We start from the raw sequence: 20,758 nt of genomic DNA, 5'->3' as shown, positions 1-20,758 counted from the left end.
TATCAATCAAGGCCATCTGCAGACGAACTCTCCCAGGCTTCACCGATATGGTACTCTGTCTAGTTGTACAGTATGTGGTTTAGGGATTACTCTGTTTATTTTTTACCAGTACCATTGAGATGTTGAAGTGCACAGACAAGAGGAATACAAATGCAAAGCCATTGTTTTAATGTATATATTGCATAGGCTGTTTGTAAGTGCAAATGTGTTTGAAACTCCTCTAGGTTATTCGTTATCAAAAGAGTGTTTTTTATAGGCTGGTAAAATGCCTCTGTAAGACTTCGCTGCACACATATTCAACACTTTTTCTTTTGAGGAGGAGAAGGAGAAAGAGGGGGAGAAAGGGATAGCAGATAGGTTACTTTGTCCTTATCTGTGCATGCTTGACTGTTTTTCAAGGCCACGGCGGAGAGTCATTTTCATTCCTGGCATACCCAGCCTCACGCACTCTCTGCTTTTGCCGTTCATATTTTTTTCTTCCTCTTCTCTCCCCCTCGCATTCCCCTCTCTTTCTCGGCGCTGAGCAGCGGGGGTCTCTCCCACTCGCTGGATGAAAGCGCGCTCGCTTGAGTTGTGCGCCTCACTAGCCTCTGAAGATGTGTGTGGTGCTCTCATTATCTAGGAGTGAGACAGGAGGAATCTCTCCAACCCCCCCCGCTTGTTTCATTTCACACTTAGTAGAGACATGGACAGGAGTGACAGAGTTCAGTGCAACAAGGGATGTGATGGGGGTTTGGGGTAGGGGGGGAGGTTTGGGTGGGTTTGGTTGCTAAGGCAACCCAGAGGTATGACTGAGAAAAATGCATTCCACCCTTGAAAGAGGTGTTTTGATGTGCAGGAATTTGAAAGCAGTGTTCGTCTGCAAAGCGTAATGGCTGTCATGGCATAGTAGGACTAGAGCAGTTGTGTTTACTTGTTCTCCTTAGTGGCCATTGGATGTGTTGCAGTGTGTAGTTGTCAGCAAGTCCCAGACTTTTGAAGATAAAAGTTTGTCTTAGTCCCCAGAAGCAAAAGTATTCTTTTAAACTATTCTTTTGTATTCTTTGGATATCTGGTATGTGAAAGAATGAGATAGTGAGGGCATGTGGTCTAGCCTTTAGTTTTGTTATTTCTTGCTTGTGTCAAGACAATAAGTAGCATGTAACTCTCTTCTCTTTCACTTTCTCTCTCTCTTTCTTTCTCTCTCTCTGTCTCTCTCCCTTTGTGGCTAAAGTAAATGAGCTGTGAAAGGTTGAGCTGGAACAGTATTATTATACTTGAATGTGTGGGCGAGTTCACACTGTAGGTGTTGCTGCTGTCAACGTCTGTCAAACCATGTCTGTAGAGGGGGTAGCCAGCTCCATGATACTTACAGTAGAACTCACTAAGGTTGGAGCACATCTGGCCCTGATTGGTTGCCGGATACGTTCCCATGTTGGCCTCCGTCATGGTTGCCAGATACAGACCCATGTCAGCCTCCATCAAAGTTGATTTGAGAGAGTGGTAGTCATGTGTTAATATGTAGACCGTTTCTCGCTCTCTCAAGTAGTCTGAAAAAAAACATTATTTATGTCCCCGTGTCATAACTTCAGGTTTAAGTGGAACTCAATAAAAGATTTTCAACAGGACGTTGGCCATTCACTGAATATGCCTTGTGTAGCAGTGTGTAACAGCTCTGGTGTTTTTGGTATGGTGTCAAGCCGTGGTGTTCTGTGAAGGTGTGCATAGAGGGAAGGCTGAAGGCTATGATACGGGCATAATGCACTTCCTAATATTTCCCCCAGACTTCCCCCGGTTATTACATTCAAAGGATCATCGTTGTCTAAGGTGTTTAAATATTTAAAGGCCTGATCTTTGAATTCTTTCCCTGGATGATCACATGCTCCAAATGTCTCAGTAGTGTGGGAAGGTCGCTTTATGGTTACATTTCACGAGAAACAACACCATTGCTACTCTTTTACAGCAGTGTTTTTTTCTTTGTGTTTTCTTATCCTTGTAGCTACAATTCTGGCCTTGTCATGCTCATGAGATTGGACACTCCGCAGCAAACAAAACGTTCAGCAACATATCTGATAGTGAACAGCTGTACGCTCCAGATTAAGACTGATTATCGGATCTCAGTTCAACCTGACTTGATCAGGAAGCGACAGGTGTGTTTCTGCTTAACCTGTGGTTACGGAAGCATTAGGTTTCAATGGGACTGAATCATGGTTGATGTTATTAATCTTGGCTAATCTTGTTGGTTTGATTTTTTGTCTAAATCAGGATTGACTAAAATTCCCAGAGGGGGGCCAAAGCATGCACTCTGATATTTGTACTGAAATGAGTAAAACGTAAAATGAGAATGGGAAATGGGAAAAGTGAATCTCATTATGGTAACATTATTCTTTTCTCCATTAGATCAGTAGAGACCAATCCCAATCTATTGTGAGCCTGACTCCACGTTGCACAAACATGAGTGAATTGCAAAGTCAACATCTATCCTGTGTGCATTATGACTGAGGGCGCCGTGTGCTGGTTCGCTTGAGTATCAACACAAGTTCACACTATCAGCGCTACAGGAGTGAAACTATAGACTTTCATGGGTGTTATATTACTATTTTGATTGACCCTTTAAAAAATCAAGTGTGGAGAGTTGAAAGACATTTACATGGGGGAGGAATTAGTGACGGTACTATCAGCACTGTCAGTTAGTATAAGCGTTCAGGAAATTCTTGTTTTCACCTGCAAAGGTGCGTACATGTTTGGGGTTTATGTGTGTTTGATGTTAATACTTAAATACAGACCAGATGTAAGGTTTTTAAACAGCCTGGTCTGAATCTATACAGTGCATTATACAGTATATATAAATACATTACAAGCTATCACAAATGGATTCTGTTTATGTTCACTTTACTTTGTAATATCACTGTGATTTATGTGTATTCCCTTATATCCTTCACTTCTTTTTACATGATGGATACATTGGTGTGTATGTTCATTAAATTATATATTGTCTTATTACTCTGAGTGAAATTAGTTTTCTCTGGCTTTTCAAAGATGTATATTAATTGCTCACAGCAGATGATCTGGGAGTTTTATACTTTTTATTAAAAGGTAATATTCCACAAGTGGGAAGACAAACAGAGAATCCAGTTCATTACAATCATTATTTTCCTTAACCCTTAAAACTGGACTGGCATCCATTAGAAACTAAATGACACTTACAGTTTACCAGACACTCTACAATCAACAAAACAAATGACACACCATTACTGAAGTCAATATTCGGCTTTGTACAGAACGTTCTGCTTTATAGCGTCAAAGTAGGGAAAATTAAACAAAGCATGTCCATTACTCTGTTCATGAACAATGTTCACATTCAATAATAAGCAGTTATTTTATGTACTAGAAGATATACAGTAGACTGCAGAAGAGTAATAAAAACACTGAAAATATGTTCCTTTGAAATATAAAAAAACGATGACACAATCATTGACAGAAAATACACATATATGACTTCAGAAGAGAGCCACTAAAACATGAGACACACACGTATATCAGACAAACAGAAAAATGCAATCAGTTTAAGGTTGGGGTAAAGCCTTTAAAATTGTGCCCTTCAGAAATGCATAATCCATACATTACTTTCACACCTTCGAAAAACCACAGTGCCATCTCAAAGCTAGGCTCAGTGGCTGAGCAGAAATAATGATTTCTCAGAGTATTGATGAGAACATCATCTCAGCATAGTTTCAGCTCTTACCTGCAGCACCTGTGATGAGCATGACGGTTCCATCTGGAAGACAACAGGAAATTGCTGGAAAGTTCAAGTAGAATGTTCTAAAGGCCCGTTGTTCAGGAACCCTCTTCCAGGACCAAGACCTGCAGCTGCTCCTGCACATCATTCATCTCGCTCTCTTGCTCTGTCTCCAGTTCCGGTTTCGATTCAGCCTGCTGTTCTGTTTCCAACTCATCACGACCGTTCTCCAGGATCTCAGTGCTCTCGAAACACCCAGAGTCCCGTGGAACCTCAGGCTTCTCTTCTGTCGTCTCTTCCGCTTCCTCGACATCAGACTCATCCTCATCTGAGAGAGAAAACAGAGACACCATAAGCAAGTTGTTTCAAATTTAATAACTGTCCTCACGTGTCTCATTAATTGAATAACTGGGCGCACTTTAAAAGGGATGATTATCTAGGTTTAAATTATTACACAGATAAATGTTAGTATTATATGTATAGGCTGTTATATGTTAAGCATACTATATTGTATATTTATCTTATATTTTTAGTAAGGTTATTAAGGTTATTATATGTTTATTACGTGTAAATTATGTTCAGAGTACTTGTACAGAGTGTACGTCATGTTTTGTTATGTTATACTATGCTATGTTATGTTATGGTAGGTTTTTGGGTGGCGCCTTGTCTTAAGAATTTCAGTGCCCAGTCTGACCCTGTGTCATTTTGTGCATCTGACAAATAAAAAGACTTGACTTGACTTGACTTGAAATAAATGTTCTGATATGTGTGGCAGCTTGAAAGAGACTGGAGCTCACAGTCATGCAGTAGATCCACGAGTGTCAGTATCTTGTTGCGGTGCTCAGGGTCAGTGATGTTCAGCTCATTCAGGTGAGACTCCTTTAAGCCCCCAAAGTCCTCCAGAGACTGGAAGCCTTGCATAGACAGCAGGTTGCCCAGCTCCTAAACACAAAAAAACCCCACAAAGATTGTTTAAATCTGTTGTTTTAAACCCTCAACACTGAAATTATAGATGCATTGCTGAGCATTGTTTTGCTATGGTTTGGTTTGGTTTGGTGTGGTTTTGTTACGGAAAATTTTTTGAGAGTCAGAATATATATATTTATTTTTTCCTGTGTATTGTCATACATAAATGTATGCAATGTTCTATTGCATTAGCATCTTTCCCCAAGTTAGTTTCATTTGTGAAATTAGCTGATGTTCACACAGGAGTGGCTTCCCAGAAGTGGCTCTTACGGTTAGGCCGATTCTCTCGAGGACTTCCTCCAGGGTTTTGGGTTTGGGTTTGTTGCGGCGGTCCTGGCTGGAGAACCGCTTCCTCTTGGCAAGAGTGATCTCCTCGGGCAGGATGGCCACATAGATGAACTTGAAGTGGCCCACTTTGTTATTAAGTTTACCAGTCCAAGTGCCAGCAGGTGGCTTTTCAATGATCTGAATGATGTCGCCTTTCTGTGTAGAGAATGCAAATATCTTCAGGTGAGATTTTCTGTCATTTTCAATCCATTTGTCTGTACTGTTTAACAATCAGAACAGATAATGCCTTAAATGACATTAAGATGAATTCAGATATTTGTCCATACAGATGAACGTTTCAATGAAGGGCAAATACAGTGAACAAAAATGTGGAATTCTCAACTAAGAACATCCACATCATTAACACTCCAATCTCTTACTATCACAAGCTGTGAGATGTTTTGTTGGAATCTTCATTGAGCATTGATGAATAGTTGATCAATAAGCAATTTCTTTTATTTTATTAGTTTATTAGCAAAATTAGTTTTAGCAATTTCTAGTTATAATGAACATTGAGCATTGTAGACAGGTATAAACCTGTTTTTCATGAGTTACCAGGAGGCACAGACCATAAACATTTAAATCACTGCTGTGAATGCAACTCAATCAAACAAGTAAAACTTAGTCCCATATTTGTGCCAAGACTGCTGTCCGTGAATGTAGCTTTAAATGATCTACAGACAGCAGGGACAGAAAGGTAGAGGACATAGCCTAATGATATCATACTCTCCATTATTTTTTTATGTACTTGCACTGGAAGTGCATAAGAAAAATGGGCTGATCAGACTTTCTCACATGGTCAGCGGGCCTCACCTGCAGTTTCAGGGACTCAAAGTCGTAGGGGCTGGGGATGAAGTCTGTGTGCACCTGGGCTCTGCCACAGAAGGGCCCGTTGTATGAGGGTGCGATGGCATCGTCCACCTTCATGCTGTCTCGCTGGTTGTAGCCGCTGTCCAGACTCTGCCTGTCCCCACCTGAGAGACACCAGTTCACTTGGTCAGTATGAATCCCACCATATCAGCATGTTCACTCCTCACCACATTCAAGATCTGAATTGAACCTCATGGGAGTCAGTATGCCAATTGGGATGGGCATATGTGTGGGAGAGTGGTGTGTGTGTGTGTGTGTGTGTGTGTGTGTGTGTGTGTGTGTGTGTGTGTGTGTGTATGTTTAGAGTGCCTTTGCGTACATCCAGAGATCTGCCGAGAGACAGGACTGTGCAAGGTGTCCCCAGAGCCAGTGGAGCAGACAGAGGTACGCTGTCCTGGAGTCATGTTAGGGGCCCAGTCATTGGACACTGGGGACGAGGGTACGTCCTCTCCATTGTTGCCCTGTGAAAAACATAAAAAAAAACATCAGTCAACACATCATTTGTGACCAACAGAGATAGCAAAATGCAACAAAACTAAATGAGCAGTGTAACTTTATCTCTGTAGGTTCATAACCAAAGATTATCACCGCCTCCAATGTATCCATAAACAATGCCCTGTCTGCATGACTTCCTTGTGTGACCAGATGGGGGCGCTCTTGTCAATCTTTTGTAAGCTGAGCGCTCCACCTTTGGTTATTTACTTTGCAATGAAGTGATCTGTTAACGGTTATCAAAAGAACTTGCAACACGTAGAATCAGGGATCAGTGAATTAGTGAATCAGTCTGTCTTGATTTGGTCTATTGATACAATTCACAACAAATGCAGATCGACTATTAAATGTGTGTTCAAACATTTCAAATCAAACCACACAGCATTTGAGAAATTGGTAGCTGACACTTACTTCTTCCTCTTCCAGTGCCTTCTGTACCATCTTGGATGTTTTGCGAGTCATGGTGCGGGTGATCATTTTCTTCCACCTCCCTGATTTGCTTTTTCCAGCCTCTTCATGGCCTGCACCTTCGAACAGCTAAGTGACAATGACAGTGGTGATACATCATTAGAATGTTTTTTTAACATTCGGTTTGATTCTTAGATTCTGTTTTATTCTGCATGTTCAGGTACTATAGTAAAAACAGCTCTATCTGTGGTGTGAAAGAACTGCACAGAAACGCTCATGGACGCACAAACTTACAAAGGAAATAGGTTTGTGGGTTTACAGACACACACACACACACACACACACACACACACACACACACACACACACACACACACACACACACACACACACACACACACACACACACACACACACACACACACACACAAACAGACACGCACACACACACACACACACACACACACACACAAACACACACACAAACACACACACACTAACAAACACACATCCACAGTCGTGACATACTATAGGTCTAATACGTCTATGGTGCTCTATATCAAGCTACAGCTGATTAAACAGATGCTGTAGCACAGCACTGCAGTATGAAACAAGTTCAATGTGAAAACAATTCAAAAGGTTGGACTTTCTTTGAAAAAAGAAGACATGAACATGAATAATGATTATAGTTATGTTTAAAAAAAATCCTTTTCTAAAAGGAATATATATATTTGCGATTTAATTCCTAGTGGAATGACAAGCATCTGCTTGGCCCGGTTGAGTTGTTGGTGAGGCTAACAGACAAAATACAAATTCAAATTAATTTCAGAACTTCACGCAACAAGGTGATCCAACAATCTTAATGAAGGCTGTCACTGCCATTATCATATCAGGTTATGCTTTTGCAGTCAAGCTTTGGAGGCGCACGTCTAAATTCAGCAAGCTGTACTCCAGGCTTCAGATATATCAGTTCAGTAAAGACTGAAACATCAAATGTGGTGACATTCAAACTATTGTGTTTCCCTTCAAATTAATTGAGAAGTGCTTTTTATATATGCAAACAAAATATAAAGAGCAATGATGATGCACAAATACAGAATTGCAAATATGTACATTAGAGAGTATTCTTAGTTTCTGTTTAATCTTTGTAACTGACACTTACATCCAAAGGAGAGTATAGAAACAGAGGAAATGATACAGATTAACAGCAAGCAAGCAGTCGCCACATTAGTGACGCGACTGGTACGTTTACTTGAAATAGCTCCAACTTCCTGTTAAAATAAAGAGGTTTTCTGCTAAATGTGTTCAGCGTCACGAAAGTCAAAACATTGCACATCTCGACTCTCTGTCTTTCATTTCACAACTCGATACCTGGTGTAGGTGTCCCTGACAGGGAACCCCCCCTCTAATGGTGTACACGCGCAAGATGTAAGACCTGCTGGTTGAGGTCTGGGATGTCCCGTGGGCTTGCAATGACCTTAGGCTTACTTGAGACGTATGGATGTATGATAGACACCACAATGAGTCACCAGTACCCCCTCGGGCTTCAGGCTGCTTTAGAGAGATCAACACACTGACGGGTGAGGTCAGAAGCCTGCTTGAGGAACCGCAGTAGAGCTAGCTGTGGCGCTCAGTACACAATAATTACTCAAAGTCGCCTTTGTGAATTTGATGCAGCAGTGTACAGTACAGTGAGCACCGCAACAAGATACTGACACTTGTGGATCTACTGCATGACTGTGACCTCCAGTGTACATTGCACTCTAAAATGATGACATGTTCCTTGTGTGACTGATTGATGTGGAAAACAAATGAATCCATGGAACTATTTAATGACTGAAGCACTGTGATGCGAAGGCTGTGGACTTGAGCAAACATGCGGTGTGTCTGGCCTTGTCAGCTCATAAAAGGGAACACACTAACCCTGTGGTGTTGCAGGAGTTGCATTATTCAACATATAGTACAGTATAAGCAGTATACTAAAACATGTCTTTGTTAATATCAAACACAGCTAAAGGTTGTTGTAATTGTTAAAATGAGATTTTGTTACTTGTTGTTATGGTGTATTATTGAGGATGTGTTTTGTGTACGCTGTTTGAGTTTTGTTATTGCTCATTGTTAGCACTTCCATTTTCCTGCACTTTTAGGAAGCACAGAGCGGCTCCTATGTGTTTTTCATCTTCAGCGTGACATTTAGAGTTTATTTTATGACATATTCATAGGTAAACAGAACAGACTCCTAATACACTAAGCGCGACCAGTTATCATTTCAATCTATTAGACTCCACTCCATGTGTTCATTTGTTGTTCTCCGCAAAATGCTGTCCATGAAATATGTCACCGTAAAAAGTGCAGGACATTCGAGAGTACACATTACAGGACATATTATCATGTAGCCAGTGATGTGGTGGAGACATCAGACTTACTGCCTCATCAAGGGTGGGGTCTGGGTCCGGCACCACAGGAGAGGATGGCTTGTGCTTCATGAAGTCTTTGAAACTGCTGGACCGTTGCAGGGTCAGCTGTATGAGAGAAAACATGTAGAGAGAGAGAGAGAGAGAGAGAGAGAGAGAGAGAGAGAGACTATTAGACACTGACGAAGAAAACAAAGGATGTCAATATCAATTTGAAAAGTGCATAGACTCACTTTGTCTTTGACTATGTGTTAACTATGGATAGCATTAACAAAATGCAGTGAAACAATATTGGAGTATTTAGATTACAATCGACTACATGAACGGCAAAATTGTTATGAGAACTGAACGATTTTCTTGGCATCCTTTGTTTTAATCACAGAAAAAATACCTTTTGTTTACTGCCTCAAGCTTATCAAGCTCATTTGCCATCATTATTTGCAGCCCATCCAAACAGAATAAGATACAAAAAAAAAAAAACACTCTTAATGAACAGAGCGAGAGTAAGATTAGAGCCCTGCTCTGGCGTAGGTCGAAACCCAAGACAAACATAAGATAGACATGATCATATACTGATATTTAACTGTGTGCACAGCAACCCTTATCTTTACACAGGGAGCATCAGTGCCTATCATGCTGGATTAGACAGAACAATATCACTGGATGCTTGTAATGCTAGCCATTAAATGCTTTCATTGGACTCTGAGTGCATACCCTGATCAATATTTACTGTCCATAATGACTCACATCCCGAGAGGGCCCTTAGAGGGAGGGTGTGGGGGGGGGGGGGGGGGGGGGGGGGGAGAGAAGAAGCATCTGCAGAGGGCAGTGACAACTTGCTGCTTCCCAAAAGACCCATGAGTAAGCAAGCAGGAAAGGTGTGGCAGTAGTGCTGACATCTATCACGTCAGAGTGTGGGTTGACTCCACTGACAAGAAACCATTATAACACTATCGCGGTAAGTGATAGTTTGATATTCCACCTAGATTGAATTCATTTTTTTTCCTTTATCAATCTTTTCTCAATACCCCATAATGGCAAAAAAAGGATTTTCGATTTTTTTGCAAATAAAAACCTGAGATATATGAATATATAGATATATATCTTGGGAAGACTACAAAAACTATTTTGCAGCGCTGAAGATTCCCAACAGGTCAGGGGCCCCCATAATTCTTAAATGGAAGAAGTTTGCAACAACAAGGACTCTTCCTAGAGCTGGCCGTCCAGCCAAATTGAGCAATCAGGGTAGAAGGGACTTGGTGGGAGAACTGAATGGCAGAGTGGTTAGACGGAAGCCTCTCCTCAGTGAAACACAGGAAAGCCTGCTTGGCTCTGGTCTCTGGTCTGATTAAACCATGACTGAACTGAACTTAGGAGACCAGGCACCACTCATCACCTACCCAATACCATCCCAACAGGGCACTGCTCATCACCTACCCAATACCATGCCAACAGGGCACTGCTCATCACCTGCCCAATACCATCCCAACAGGGCACTGCTCATCACCTGCCCAATACCATCCCAACTGGGCTCTGCTCATCACCTGCCCAATACCATCCCAACGGGGCACTGCTCATCACCTGCCCAATACCATTGCAACGGGGCACTGCTCATCACCTGCCCAATACCATCCCAACGGGGCACTGCTCATCACCTGCCCAATACCATCCCAACGGGGCACTGCTCATCACCTGCCCTATACCATCCCAACGGGGCACCGCTCATCACATGCCCAATACCATCCTAACGGGGCACTGCTCATCACCTGCCCAATACCATTGCAACGGTGAAGTAAAGTGGTGGCAGCATCATTGCTGTGGGGGTATTTTTGGGTGGCAGGGACGGGGTGACTAGTCAGGGTTGAGGGGAGGCTAAATGAAGCAAACTATAGAGGTATCCTGAAGGAAAACTTAGTCCAGAGAAGCTCAGGGCCTCTGGCTGGGCCAAAGGGTCACCTTCTGACAGGACAATGACTCTAAGCACACAGCCAACCGGACAGAGCTTGAGAGGATCTGCAGAGAAGAATGGCAGAAAATCCTCAAATCCAGCTGTGTAAAGCTTGTTGTGTCATGCCAAAAGAAGACTAGAGGCTGTAATCACTGCTAAAGGTGCTTTCAAGTTAGAATTAAGTTTAGGGTCTGAAAACTTGTGTCAATGTGATGTTTCAGTGGGGGGGAAATGTATTTGAATGACTTTAGCATGAGGCTGCAACATAACATTTGGAGTGACAAATATTTTTAAAAAGCGAAGTGGTCTTAATACTTTCTGAATGCACTGTAGATGCAAGCACACAACAAACAACACAACTGACACGTTGAACGACCAAACTACTTGAAGCAATTCTGTTGCTGAAAAAAACCAGTGCTGAGCCCACAACAGCTGGTTGTAATGATATTACATGGCCCAACTCCAGAAACTCACAGCTCAACTCAGATCGTGATTGTAGTGCGAGTTCTGTAGCGTTATATTCGCCTACTTTCTATTGTCAGTTACTCTCCCTCCTCTTTTCTTTTATCATCGTTCTTCACTCTTCTAAGAAGCCTTAGCAACAGGAAACAGGCGAGTAAGGGCCAACTGTCACACAGAAACCTCCAGCATATAGTCTGTCTAGACCTCAACGAGTTGATTTGAAGGATGGAGTGAATCAAGCAAGTGTGGTGCTTTCATTAGATTTAATGTTAACAAATTGATTTATACCGAAATTGCAAATATGTCAGCAATTCAGGCAAAACAGCACAAAGAAAAGCCCCAGCCGTGCTTGTTGTTGCACTGCCACTGCAAACTGGGTCCTGTGAGGCAGGAAGTGCCCTTCTCACCCAAAGTTTCATAACATTTTCATCCGAAAAACTGCAATACACCTACATGAATCATACTTGGCCACCCTTGCTCAATTTGCAGTTCCTCTCGCATGTGGTCTAGATGGAGTATCATACAGCAGAAAAACGATTAAGGGTACGAGAGTAATCTATCTGGTTCATCTGGCCAACCTAGTGTGTAGCCTAAGCTATCGTGGCCCTGCTTGCAGCTTAGTGTCACAATGTTGCCCAAAACATATGTATGGCTCACATGTTGCATCACTTGAATGCAGTAGAAGCAGGATGCAAACTAAAGTATGGGGAGACAGAGCAAGTGTTACCAGCACTGCTCCTACCTGCGTCACAGCACAAGTGTATTTCCAAATGACCCTTAGGACCACCATGGAGATATTGCACTTGCTCTCACAGTCAGTGTTGCCTATACGATATTGTCGTTTTTGTCCTGGAAGAACATTTTGTCTGCGCAAATATCCAGTGTTATTGTACTAGTCTATGAAATTTACATAATGCAGACATAATACAGAATCTGGGGAAACAAGTGAGGAACAATTTTCCCCTGTAACCAAGGAGACTGCTGTGTGAGGGCCTCTCTCACTGCAGCTGGCTATACTCCCGTTGCTGAAATTGGGTCTGACCTGAAACTTGTTAAAGTTGCAAAATAGCTGCATTATTCAGAGTTACGGAAAAAATGAGATAATCTTCCTCAATTCCTTTTTTTTTTTAACCTCAACAAGATGCTATTGATGCACAGCTGTTGTTTCTGACCCCTACCCTCCCCTCCCCCCACAAAACATACACCATTTCAGTTTCTATAGGATATGGATGCCATTAGCCAATTCATTTTAACGACTCCAGGAGGTTTTTGATACAATCTCTGGTGAAGACCCAAAAGCCAAGTATGAGATTGAAAAGGTCAGTGGTGAGCAGTGTAGGAGGTAAAGCCACTGGCAGCACCTCACAACGGCCTATGAAGAAACCCCAAAGCACCGTCTGACTCAATCAGCAAGGCATGAAGGTTGTATCTCCAGGCGTCCTAATAGACGTCGTAAGAGTGCAGGTTTTGTAAGCCTCTGGTTGTGCGTGCTGAGGCCAGACTATTCATTTGCATAGGAAACAGTGCTTTTCTATCATCTGCCAAATCAACCATCCATGGAAAAGTTTCCATCTAATCCAGTCTCAACCCCTTGCCGTTGTTGCCAAATGACTCAAAAGGGACAGGTTTCCCTGATGTCATCTGGGGTTACAAGAATAAGACTTTAAGATTGTAAGTATGCCACATGCATGTGGTGATGTAGAGTGAAAAACATGGCACCTAAAAGAGCTGTGGTCTGCTCAACCTCACATCCTGTTATTTTGGCAGAGGAGGATATTGTAGCTGTGCTGCTCTCCAAACTGAGCATCACAGTAGAACCAATGTGGTGGCCTTTGACTGAGTATGAGGTTACTGAATCCTATTTTAATTAATGAGCCAAGTCGGTCACACATGAACTAAAGCTATCATGTGGCGTGTGAGTGCATGTGTGCGCTTAGGATCTTGCTCTTGGTATTAAATTAGTAAAATTATTTAGCCAAGTTATTAAATAAGCTTTAGATCATGCGTGGCGGACATTGCTCATTGCTTTGCTTGCTGCCCGTCAATGAAATTACAGGCCACTATTTCAGAGGTGGAAAAATTTGAGAATCATGAGTAAGGCAGCTTGGAAATGGTTTGGGGTGCCATGTTGTCTAAGTACTGTCGCATTTAATGGAAAAGGAATTTTGGAGTTACCAATGACCAGCTTGGTAGGGGAGTACAAATGTGCTAAGACCAGCCTGAAGATGACTTAATCTCAGCCTAAGGATAAAGCAGTCAAGAACACTGCTCCAATGGACAAAACAGGGTAGAAGTTGAATTGATGAGACGTGCTTCAACAAGGCACATTACATCATAGGAATACGGAGTGGAAGAGCAGTGTTTGGGCTAGATGACACTGGGAAAGCACGGGGAGAGGCTACAGAGCCGGAGAGGATGGCAAGATGGCAGCCAGCTTTATTCACGAGCATTGGAGTTTGCTGGCTGGCTGACTTCCGCAGTGTGACTGCTATAAGACCAAACATTGTGCAAACACACTGTTTACTTTATTGAGTTAAGGATTCCCTTTGAATATGTGATTGAGGAAGCCTGTTAAAGAAAGAAGCTAAAGCATGCAGAACTGGTAGTGGAAGTGAGGGAACAAGGTTGGCAAGCAGACACAAAGACAAGTGGAGATAGGTGTTAGAGGATTTGTATCTAAATCAACCGCAACCACTTGTTGGATTTTGGTTTTCGAGGGCAATCACTCAAAGGAGCTTTAAGGGAGTTGTCTGAGGCTGCTGAAAAAGCGAACCAGTGGTTATGGCTGGGTGGTCACAGACTACTTGGGGACGTGTGAGTTTTTCTACACCATGAAATGTAATAGTTAACAGATTACTAGGTACCCTCAGCTACCTTGCTAGTAATCCATATGGTTAGCACTAGGTACACAATACTGTATAGCCTCACAACAATTACACAGGAAACAACTGTGCACCACAATATAGCCTTGAGCCATGAGCCATGAGCACTACCACATCATAGGTGAACCTCTGCCACACACCATAATAACACACAGGTAGCATGAATTATTACTAAATTCACCTGGATGCATAACGGGGAGATGATACAGATATCGTGTCAGATCAAATACTGTACGTGCCACAATAGCCATAAACTGAATAGCTGAAGATGGGATCTGCCTGAAACGGCCATGCAGCATTTAAATAATTAAGCTACAGGTCAAAGTGTGCACACCGTTTCTTCGTATCATTCAAACAATTAGTTTGCTTTTGTTTTTATTTTATTTTATCTCCTCTCTCTGTTATTTATAATTTAGTGTCTAAAGCAGGCCTTTTGCATCACTGGATTTTTGTCAACTGCTAGCTAGTACCTTGCAGCAGGAACAAACAACAATCAACCTGGGCAAGCGTGATCCTGATGCCACCAAAGCTGCTGGGCAGAAAAAGTGCCCCCTGCAGTGTTGCTCAAAATTACACCCATTGAGAAGGCAATTTATCACACCAATTATAGAAATGTACAAATTCAAGGAAAGAGTTTAATGCCCCCCTAATTTTTTCAGTTGTAACTAGGGATGCCCTGGCTAGAACTCAGCATAATTTGAACCCTGGCTTTAAAGCTTTTTGTCGAAAAGCTTGGATGTAACCCCTTTGTAATCACCAACATTTTGATCAGAAACTGTAACTTAATGACATATTTTTTTCTCAGTAATTGTAATGGATTAAAATTAGATTCATTTAGTAATTAAATGATGTTACTCCATTAAAGGTAACAATCCTGGTCCTAACCCATTGTGAGTATGAAGGAGGTGGGTCTGGGATGCCTGACACCGCTGTTGAGCCTTCTGGAGGTATTGTGGCCAAAATTCAACCAAACACTGATGAAGCAAGGTGTACACTTGACAACCCCAGTGGAAGGCTCATGAAGGCATCTTTGTTGTTGTTGTAAAGTATTGTTAAGTATTGGCATGATGGTTGCAGTTCACCCTGTTATTAGTAATAAATAATACTTGTTGGCCATGAGTACTTGCATGTGACAGTGAGAGGTTTGGCCGCTGTGGGATGTCGCCAACTAATAGCACAAGCAATTAAACATCTTTTCTTGTGTGTCCCTAAAATTATCTATAGTGTTCTGCCATCTTCAGCAAAGTTCAAAATAGCCTCAGCTGACCAGTGACATCTTAAGCTTTAGCCTAAACCTAAACCTTAAATGCACTTTAATGTGCATCACACACGGCATCATACATATTAACATCTTATTCAACTCAGAATAGGAATGCCATCCACACCTACAGTGGGCTAGAGCGAACCAGGCAGCACAGCCAGGTATGAGCTCCAACCGGTCAAAAGGAACACAAATACACATACAGTACACACACACACACACACAAACATATACACAAACATATACACACACACACACACACACACACACACACACACATACACACACACACACACACACACACACACACACACACACACACACACACACACACACACACACACAGTACACGCAAACACACACACACGCACCTTCTTTTTCTGGCCCGGCACCTGCTCCTTCTCGGAGGCATTGGAGGGCTTTCGCCGTAACATCTTCTGGATTCTGCTCTGTGTGCGCGGCCAAAAGAGACTGGAGGGGTCAGAGTGGAAATCCAATCCTTCCTCTGAGTCCGGATCAGATGTGCACCGGTGCAAGAGTGACAGCCCAGAGAGAAGAGAAGTCTTTGTTTCTCTCTTTCCTCTCTGTGAAGCGTAGTGTCGGAGGAAGTCACATGACTTTGCAGGAACTTCTTTTTTTTGAGGGACGTGTCAAGTTAGTCCTTTAGTTCGTTTTGGTAAAGTAAGTGTGAAATACAGAAACCACAAATTATTTACAGTAACATCCAACTAATTTGATAGGATTGATGTACATTTCCATGTAGATCATGGGTAGATACAGCACAAACTGGCTGCCACTGGACTGGACTCAATCTACCTAATCACATTACAGTTTTTTAATCTGTTTACACACAAAAAATGTACACGTCACAGGATTTCTGACACCAAAACCCCCTCACCAAATCTGAAAACTAACCTAATTCTCAGCCTTTAGATCAGTTTTCAATTTCAAACACTTTGCAAAACATTACACACAACAATCAGACATTGAACACTTTTTTGCCATTCCAAAGGAGGTCACTGGTTGTGATCCCCGACAGTGTGACCCATATTTGAGGCTGGGTATGATCTACCAGTCTATTGTCATTTTGTTTTTGTCAAATTGCTCAATGAATTGCACTGTAACACCGTAACTTCAAAAGGTATAAGCCTAACAAAGATAAGTGTGTTTTAGATTTATCACACTACTTTGTATTTAAGTGATCCAAAAAGTCTAACCATATGCATGGCCATTTGCAAAAAAAATATTTTGAAAAGAGATTATTGAGTTTTGAAATTAGTGTTTAATTTTGTAGGAGACAAGAAGTGTTCTGCGGTTATGCAGTTAGTAAATCGTGTGTAGTTTTGAAGAAATTAGACCAAGTTTCAGAAAATTGCGTGTAAGCAGTTGTAAAATACTGTCTCAAGTAAAACAACTCAGGATACAGTTGCTGCATGTGCCGTGACTACAATTGCAGAACATGTTTTTGCTTTATCTTCTAGCCTGACTTTTCTGCCTCTTGCAAAACTGTCATTCTGAGAAAAATAGAGCACAAGATGAGTCATCCAACATTAAGCACGCCAACTCTCTTACAATACTAACAGTGTCTTACTTTTCTTACTTACTACATTTTCATTTGTTCCCATCTTAGTTCTAAATGTTAGAGAAAAAAAAAATGAAAACATAATTTTAACTGTTCTTTCATTGTGAAATTGAAAATGACTATCGTCATCCTTTTTCATTTTCTTGTGTGAATATTACTGGAATACTTTGGGAGGTGAGACTTGTTTTAACAGGGCAGGAACACAAACGTGCATAAACCATATGAGGATAATGAGGGGTCGCTTAAGATGGTGAAACTGGCATGAGCTGTTCATTAGGGCATCCACAGATGTCCTTGTTCTGTGAAACTGAAAGCACTGGTGAGGTTTTGCAGATGCAGTTACAAACTTTACTGCTCTCAGGCAGGTGTGAGAGAACCCATTGAACTGTCCCTCTAATACAGTGTTAAGAGAACCGAAGGCTAGGATTTGAGCTTTGATGTCGTTGACTGATATATCAGAAACAGGTTCAGAAAATGCATAAACTCTCACATAATATCTACGGGTTTCCCTCCCTCTCTCTCTTTCTCATACACACACTTTCTCTGTCTCTGTCTCTGTCTCTGTCTCTCTATCTCTCTCTCTCTCACACACACACACACACACACACACACACACACACACACACACACACACACACACACACACACTCTCTCTTTATCTCTCTCTCTCTCTCACTCATACACACACACACACACACACACACACACACACACACAAACACACTCTCTTTCTCTCCTCCCCAATGTGCATAGTTTTGTAATGTGGCATGGCAGGTGCACTCAAGTGAAGGAGACAGAATAGAAGTTGGGGAAATGCACCCTACTTTGCCTATGCACCGTGCCTCATGAAGCAGGCCCGCACACAAAACATGCCAAAATAGACAGAAGAGGAAGTCTGCGTGCATGACTGTGTATTTGTGTGTGTGTGTGTGTGTCTGTTTGTGTGTCTTTGGATATTTTTGTATTGCCGGCCGACCACATGATGCTAGGATGGCCTAGTTTTATTCTGTTGACTCTGGCGTCAAATGCAACCAGTAGGTGCATTCAAGCCAGACCATGCATCCCGGCTAACTGCTTTTCTCCTCACTCACATTCACTTTGGCATCAGGATCCAGAGGATGCTAAGCTAAGTCAGAGGATACGATGTAAACCTTCATATAAGCCTTCTGTTGGTTTTTCACTTCACAGCGATGAGATCATTTCATCTCAACCCGCCAAGTTCCTCTTTCCAAAGTTCCTCTCTCGCAGACCAAAACCATTGCACATTCTGTATGGTCGTCATTGCTTGAGTAAAACAAGTATTTACTGTCTGTGTGGGGGGCCCAAGCTCAGTTCTGTTTTTGCTGGTTGGATCCCAGCTGCCTGTATGATGAAATTAGAAATATCACGTCACTCCATCAGAATAGTTAAGTTTAGTGTCAGCAACTGTGGAAAACTACTTCTGATACCTTTCCTTAACTTGAACGTTGAAATTGAACAAGTGCCCTGGGCATTGAAAAAGGGCCCTGGTAGTGTGGGTAATGTAGTTTCACCTACAGTAGCCCTTAATGAGTATTTTACCGTGCCACTCTAGTGCCCTCATTCTGCTTCCGTGCCTGTGAGGCCAGGAGAAGTGTGCAAGTGCAGCAAGAGGACGCGTCTGAAACCGCGCTGACACCTTCCTGCAGCTTTGACGGCACTGTTGCCTGGCAACAGACACCTCCGCCGGCACGAGAGTTTCACATGTGGCAGAGGCAAACCTCAAGATGGGCCCAGAGATGGAGGGGTTGAAATCGCTTGAGCTGAGATGTGAGAAGGCCTCCTGTTGAGCAACTACCAGTAAACCAATCCCTTCACAGCACCACCACCCATTTCTGTCAACTAGCACTTCAATGATATTTAAATCACCCCTTTCAATACACGTGTCAGTGTTTATTGTAGATACCACATGTCCATGTTACATATGGTTACAGCACAGTAAGACGCCAATATGAGATGTGTATGAAGAAGTGAATGCAATGTGGTTGTCCATACACAAAGGCTTATTTCCAGTCATTGTAGTCACATTTCATTAATTTATAAATAAGAACAGTATTTTGGCTCATATTTTCCTTTTTACAGTTCAATTACTTTACATATTTAAAATAAAGAAAATTACAATCAACAAAATGAAAAAAACTAATAATAACTTAATACATAACATAACTGTGTGAGCATATCACATGAATTCATTGACACATGTGGCAGGTTCTTAATGATTGAAACACAAATGATAGAAATGAGTGAATGTAGAAAGGGAAACAAAGAGGAGAAAATGTCAAGAAAACAATCAAATAGCTGATTGAACCCCAGTCCAAACAATTTGATGTTGTGAGGGCAAGTCACTTAGGAAAGGCACAAACAAAACAAAATAACACAAAAGAAATAGAACGATATCTCAGAGGAGGTCGTGGATGAGTGCGGTGGGGAGCAGGGTGAGGAGCAGCGAGAAGGAGCAGACTACGCCCGAGTCCGTGGCTGTCTGGAAGGGCTCTGTGTGTTTCATCATCCAGTCGTGCACCTCCGTCAGGCCCTGGCTCTCCAGCTCCGGCCCCATCTTCTCACGGATGGTCTGGTAGTGGCGATCCAGCCACTGCAACTGGAGACACACACACACACACACACACACACACACACACACACACACACAGAAGAACATGGGCCCTCCAATCAGCAAAGCTTCATTTTAATCTCTGTGTTGTAATTGCTAGAAAATCAGCACAGCATTTTTCCACAAAATAGGAATTAAGATGAAACTTTAAACTCTAAACTCTCTAAGATTTTCCTTGGTAGAACCTTTACATAACATAATCCACCCACACATCCTCTGATGGACTCAATCAACTTTTACGGCTGTTTCAATACCTAAGCTTGCAAATAAAAACATTTAATGGTTCTGAAGTTAATGACTATTTTAATGAGTTATTTTTGTGACTGGAGCATATATCAACACTGTGCATTCCAAGGTGTATTCTCAGATTGAATTTCACGCTATCATTCTAGAAACTTCTGCAACCAGTGTGCAAACAGTTAGGATCTTGTTCTATGGTTGACAACATCATCTGGATACACGGTCTAATAGTTAATAGTTATTTAAGTATTTTGTTTATGTGCCCCCATATAACCAGATATATGTGAACATGAGAGCGTTTAAAAAATTGTCCATTAGTATGTATCAGTATTTTTTTCATGAATGGTATTCAAAGAATATGTGGATATGCGATCATATGTAAGGGTTACAACAAAGGGCACTCAATTTTTACAATGAAGAACTGCCCCAGAGTAACTGGTTTTCATCTTTGTAGTAAATAGTATATACCCATGAAATATCCCAGATGTGCAGGTCTAGAATATTAAATGTTTCTGAGAAAGATGTCAGCTGGGGATTTTCAAAGGAAGTCAGCAGAGAG

General features: G+C 41.9%; 2 protein-coding genes across 2 annotated transcripts in view; both read right to left on the bottom strand.

The window, feature by feature from the left end:
* Positions 1 to 3,816: 3,816 nt before the first annotated feature.
* sash3 (SAM and SH3 domain containing 3) lies at positions 3,817 to 16,182 on the bottom strand (the record flags this gene model as incomplete). Its single annotated transcript, XM_080840990.1, has 8 exons — positions 3,817 to 4,046; positions 4,516 to 4,660; positions 4,955 to 5,167; positions 5,825 to 5,985; positions 6,201 to 6,342; positions 6,785 to 6,910; positions 9,208 to 9,303; positions 16,120 to 16,182. The coding sequence occupies 8 exons, from the start codon at positions 16,180 to 16,182 to the stop codon at positions 3,817 to 3,819; spliced, it is 1,176 nt and encodes a 391-aa protein (XP_080697116.1).
* A 3,564-nt stretch (positions 16,183 to 19,746) lies between these two features.
* xpnpep2 (X-prolyl aminopeptidase (aminopeptidase P) 2, membrane-bound) overlaps positions 19,747 to 20,758 on the bottom strand; it is a gene marked incomplete at both ends in the record, with an annotated part of 30,039 nt that continues 29,027 nt past the window's right edge. Inside the window, 1 exon segment of the mRNA XM_080840842.1 lies at positions 19,747 to 19,947. Coding sequence (XP_080696968.1) covers positions 19,747 to 19,947 — 201 coding nt within the window.

This window comes from Sprattus sprattus (assembly GCF_963457725.1).
Source record: "Sprattus sprattus genome assembly, chromosome: 6".
Lineage (NCBI taxonomy): Eukaryota > Metazoa > Chordata > Actinopteri > Clupeiformes > Clupeidae > Sprattus > Sprattus sprattus.
This window is presented reverse-complemented; position numbering and strand designations above follow the sequence as displayed.